We start from the raw sequence: 6,019 nt of genomic DNA, 5'->3' as shown, positions 1-6,019 counted from the left end.
GTATAAATATGTCATTTTAAAAGATTCCTTATTTTGTGGCCTTATAGTCACATATATATTTTTATTTATATCGTGGTTGCCATGGTTTTCAATTCTATTTTTTTAATGATCTCCAAACGACAACATCACTACAAATGAATATGAATAAATTCTATTAAAACAGATCACGAAAAATAAACAACAAGTTAATGGTATGCTTGACATCGATGCTAATAACAAAATTCATATGACCTTCAATTGACCTCCGATTCTAAGATATGGGAAATAAGGGATATTCTTTGATTAATGTATCGATGTTTATCAAAGACAAATGTTACTGACAGAATAAGAAATATGATAAATGAAATATTTTAATACTTGGTCTGACTCATACTTGTGTTTGTTGGGATTTGTTGCAATATCTTCCATTGATCAATGACCACTTAATATCTAAAAGCAAAGCGGCGAAAGAAAAACAAATTGCAATAGAGGAATTTCTTGGTTACATTTCCTTTGAAAACATCGTGAAAAGGACTCTGATAGTGATTATATTTAGTCAAACACTTCCAAAGACCATACGGTTTATACAAATGAGCAGCAAGCATGAAACATATTTGATTAAAGAAAATGATAAATTGAAATTAGCATTTTAAAATCAGCAATCAATGATATTGTCGTACTGTAAACACGTTCAGTGTTTAATTTTACATCTATTTGTAATTTCTTTTCAGATGTAAATTTCAAAAATTGTCACTAATCTGTTTTTATTTATTTAAAAAAAACACGAGACATATGACTATTATTTATATGTAAGAGTAATGTTCCTTTTACGTTTGCGGTTCGTGTTACCTTGGAAAAAATGAATATTTTACAGACATTTCAAACAAGATCAACACTAACTTAAATGACGATAAATGGCGATTTACAAGGTCAATGTCCTAACAGGACAGCGTATAGTAAGATTGATAACACTAGGAGTAAAATCCACTTTATTAAATATGGTAATATCATACATACATATCATACAAGGTCGCAAGATTATATCATTAAATAATTATCATTTTTAGTCTATTTAATTATGAAATAAAGCATACATTTACGTGATAATACTACATTTCACGACAAAAATACCAATAACATGTACATTTTACAAGGAGTTAATAACCAACTAAGGTTCTATAACACTTGGAGTTTTTACAACGTAAACAAGTATGGCCTTCCTTTTGGATTTGGACACGTTTAACTTCAGCCTGTGTAAGCCAATTAGTTCTTGCTGCCTTACATTCCAATTTTCATTTGTATGACGGTAAAACAAAAATCTGTCTTGACTAGTGTTAAGCCCTTTTCAAATTTTATTTCGTGCCCTTGACTAAATTGAATTAAATTGATGCAAATTGTATATACGACAACTGATGAAAGTTGTATATGCACCCATTGAGGCAAATTTTGTATAAGACAATATCAGCAAATTTTATATAAGAAAACCAAGGCAATCTTGAATACCAATTTAAAGACAAACCTCTTTTTCTACAATTGAAGTAATTTTTTGTAATAAATAGAGGCAATGTTTATATAGGAATATTGAGACATTTTTATACCACAATTGAAGCAAATACTTTACAATTGAGGCAACTTTTGTATACAACTAAGGCAAATTTGATAGGAAACAAATTGAGGCAAAAGTGATAAACGATAATTTGAGCCAAATTTTATAAACGACAATGGAAGCAAATTTTGTATACAACTGAGGTACATTTAGTATCAACGATTGAGGCAATTTTGTAATATGACATTTTAGGCAAATTTACAATACGAAAATTGACGCAAATTGTCTATACGAAAATTGAGGCAAATTTCATTTGAATTTTTTTATACGATATGCCTCATATCTTCTCTTTTTTATACCTTGCAACATGTAAAATTTAAATTACAGTCATTTTCGCTGTGTTATAAACCAGTTTCAAATTCAGCTGTTTACCAGACTGTATGTTTAACATTTAACATCTCTAGACAATATACTTGTAGAATAAGGATTGATAACCTACTTAAATTAATGAAATATAATTTGCGGTTAGTTGATTGCCTGCTTACCTTTGTAATCTTTGTAATTATACGATAATGGTTTTCGATAATAGTGTTAGATTTGTTCAACACGTACAAAAATAGACGTTTTAGTTGATAGCAACAATAAGTGGTTCATTTACTTATTGGATTATTTATATTGGCAGCCGCTATTTATCAAGTGGAAACATTGCTTGTGTACTTCATCTTTAGGATGCATTTTCGAAGTACACCTCTTATAATTTCTACACAGATACTTTGCTTTTCCGAAACAGGAACTTCATTTTGATTGAAATGATGCCACTGTTAACTATTATAGTTAGTTCAGTTGAACTAAGATGAGAACAAGTACTTAAATATGTATCAGTGGCGCGGTGCAATTCGAACTTAGACCAACACTGAACTTAACCGCGCATTGCAGACGACGTCATCACTGTTTCGGAATTTACTAAAAAGTGTGGTATATTTAGTACTAAGATTACAATTAGGCGTCCTCTATCTCATAATTGTAAACTTTCGATGTTGATCACTAGTAGCATAGCAAAAATAGAAACAAATAAATGAGTCTAACTGCAATGTAATGTCAGACATGAAGAAAGATCTTATGTTATCTACTTGCTAATTTTAAACCATATCCAGTAGAGTGCATGTTAAATGATTAAATGAGTTTCTCAGATTAAATGAGGAATAATATACAGACTAACAATGTGATGAATATCACCATGCAATGATTAACAACATGAGTTATTACAACAGAGACTAGATGTAAATATGTTATTCTTTGCAGTTTTTACAATCATCGTTGTTATACGGTTCAACAGTAAATTAATTGATGATTGAGTTAAGAGTAACAATTGATGAAGCACTCCGTTAAAGAATGATTTATATTGGCAACACAACAATTTATTGTTAATTATGCTATTTCGGTTTGTTGTACCATTCGGTATGAGGAGAAAGTATAGAGTAGACATTTACCACACTACATTAAGTGTTGAATCTGTCTTAACTTACTTGAACTATTCGAAAGCTTGTCTGAATCTGACATTATCCAAAGTTCTTTTTGTATCACTATCAACACATTTTGAGTCTGTGTAAACCAAACACCAGACTTTACCAAACAAATGCGTCAGTCCAAAAGGGTTTCGGTGTTACTGGTGTTGCCGTGTATTCTTACCCATACCGGTGCACCTGGTCATGCACCCATTTTTTAGTTGAGTCCGAGATGCTCATTTACTTTTTTGCTTTGTACGTATTATTTTGGTTATTTTATGTTCTTTATTATGTTTGTATGTTTTCAATGTCTGTCATTGTCCATGGATTTCCGCTAGAATCTTTGTTCCCTTGATTACTCTTGGCCACTTTTACCATTTTTTCAAATCAGGTTGTAGTTTTGTGGTGTTGTTTAGTTTTTACTAGTAAAGAGTCCGACAAGGCCTTCTTGTTAAAAATGATTCCTACTCATTGACGATGGCATGACCTGTCCTGTTGTATTTTGGCCGATATTTTTGTGTTGAGTCGCTGCCTCGTGGACATTCCCTCTGTTTAAATATTATTGTTAAGAGATTTTATCCATGATACGTGTAGTCATCGTAGAGGGCTAAATATAGAAAGTACTGTGAAAGTACAATTGTTCATGGGGTACCAATTTCGTGGCATAGCCCGACCTCGAAATTTGGTTCCCAACGAGTACATTTTCATCGATGTATATACTGAAAACCTCAACACCACGATTCCAAGAATCCACGAATTTGCGTATCTTCCCTGATCCATGAAAATACCACGAATTAAAGTTCACAACTATTTTGTTCAGGACGTAGGTGAACTTTTGTAGCAAAATTCCATGTTTTCTTATACTCGTTGTAATTGAATTCTACAAGGAAGAATAAATGCATTACAGTAAAGTTGCTGAATTGTAGGACTTCACTCAAGGTCACGTTTTTTTAAACCAAATTAACTTATCATATGTGTGGGAATAAAAAATCTTGAGAAAAGTTTTTAAACATGTAATTTTGAATTAAAGACTCTCTGTCACTTTTATCATTTACCCCAATACATGTACAATGAACACCTGTGATTTCAGATGGTAATGTTCCATGCAAAAGAGCGAACATCCTTTTGATATCTGATACATCTAATTACCAGTCAACTGTGCGAATCCAACATACACGAGAATGTACGGTTATTGTAAAGAAAACTTTATCTCTGCTCTTTATACATAGATGTATGTAGTATTTTCTAATAGATAAAAAACGTTGACAGAAATCCATGTTCACTGTATAGGTCTTCCAAACTAAGGTACAAAAATAAAAAACAATAAACATTCGTGAAATGGATTATTTTATTATTTAAAAAACGGCATATATCGAATCCATCATTGTAGTATCAGCAAGTGAATGGTAGGAATGGAAAATGTCACAAAAAGAACATTACATATGAATCATTGACAGGTGCATGTATGTAGTACCTATCCAAAAAAGCTCAAACCATCGGCTTAAGCAGGACATTAAGTTTACGAAGACTAGATATCATATGGCACATAGAAATTCTAGTATTTATGCAATGAATTAAACATAGCTACCATGAGCTTTGATTATCTTTGGCAAACACTGGTAACGTCAAAGTCTTTTTATCTTCTTTCATCATGGTATATGTAAAGAGGTAGAAAGCAGATGCGTGAGTTCATTATAATTGACAGGTAATTGAGAAAGTCGTAGGTTAAAACATAAAAAGGAAATTAAAAAACGAAGTGCATGTATACAATACATAACAGTAACGTTTGTTGCATATATTGATGCATTAGTTCTTAATGTTTATCACAATGCTCAGAATAATCCAACTTCTGTTTTTATGTCACGTATTCGAACAATAGTTTATAAAGGTAAAACCATATAACACAGCTTCACACTCAGACGACAGTAATGTTTCATATCAGACCACTTCCGCTATCACAATCCCCGAATGAATTTGTATCATTAGTTGTACTGTGAAAACGACATCGGTCATATGAAGGTCGTAAGATGTTGACTGTCCAGTCCACTAATATGGCATTGAAAGACATACGATCAATAAACATCAAACTCAAAGACAATTTTGACCTCTTTTGTCAATTCCGGATTATCTTTCATAACCATGCACCAGAGTCTTTTTCTAGTACCAATGCAGCATCCCCTCGTCCCATGTCTCGGAAAATATTCATCAAGTCAGTGATCGCACTTTCTTCTCTGTGCCTCGCTTCCCATAAGTCTAAAATATGTTCTGTTGGCGATGGTTTTGTAGCAAAGAACTGCACATATCTGAAATAGGGAAAACACAACGATTATACTTTTACATTATATTTCTCTAAATTCTTATATCTGTGCCAAATTCATATCTATTCATGCTCTATTATAAATGAAACATCGATATGCTTTAGTTTTCATGCGGAAATGCATAGAACTAATAAAACATGCCAGAAAGATATTAATTGCGGTGGTTTCCAACATTCCAGATTTCGCCTTGATATTCCCATTTGTTGTATAAACTTTTCCTTCAATTGCCTAGAGTTTGCCTATAAGTTCGGTGTTTTTATCATTACCTTGGATATATAACTGGTCCATTATGGAAAAACACATTTATTGAATCTTTATGAATCATTATCAATAAGTCTTACCTATCGACTGTTAGAGCCTGGGCAAGCATTCTCCAGTCATTTCCTCTGGCATTCGGTGGATCCAGTAGTAAGCATAACTGATGTCGTGTGTGACTTGGCAACCTTCAACGAAAAATTAAAATAAGTGCAAATGATTTTATGAAATATGCGGTAGTGTTGTTGTCCCTTTAATTTTTTTCCCTCAAATGTTATTTTTCCACAGTGCGGTAATGTTTGTGTTCCTTTAAAACATACCCCGTTTCTTCTCTCATCTACATCATAATCATATTAAGACCTTTTTTCCAACGCGGTTGGTCTATTTTTGCTTTTTACCCTTTGACACTCTTCCGA

At 32.4% G+C, this 6,019-nt stretch overlaps 1 protein-coding gene across 2 annotated transcripts in view; it reads right to left on the bottom strand.

Annotated features, from left to right (window-relative positions):
• Positions 1-4,363: 4,363 nt before the first annotated feature.
• The window catches only part of LOC148620159 (netrin receptor UNC5B-a-like), a 47,150-nt gene continuing 45,494 nt past the window's right edge, over positions 4,364-6,019 (bottom strand). For both annotated transcript variants that reach the window (XM_088580785.1, XM_088580786.1), the window contains exons 17-18: positions 5,690-5,791; positions 4,364-5,333 (exon numbers count right to left, since the gene is read on the bottom strand). In XM_088580785.1, coding sequence (XP_088436911.1) covers positions 5,162-5,333; positions 5,690-5,791 — 274 coding nt within the window. In that variant the 3' untranslated portion in view covers positions 4,364-5,161. The remainder of the gene's footprint in view (positions 5,334-5,689; positions 5,792-6,019) is intronic.

This window comes from Perna viridis, chromosome 4 (assembly GCF_037379345.1).
Source record: "Perna viridis isolate PV_CMFRI_1.1 ecotype Kerala chromosome 4, ASM3737934v1, whole genome shotgun sequence".
NCBI lineage: Eukaryota > Metazoa > Mollusca > Bivalvia > Mytilida > Mytilidae > Perna > Perna viridis.
Note: the sequence above shows the minus strand (reverse complement) of the source record. Positions and strands in the feature narration are given on the sequence as shown.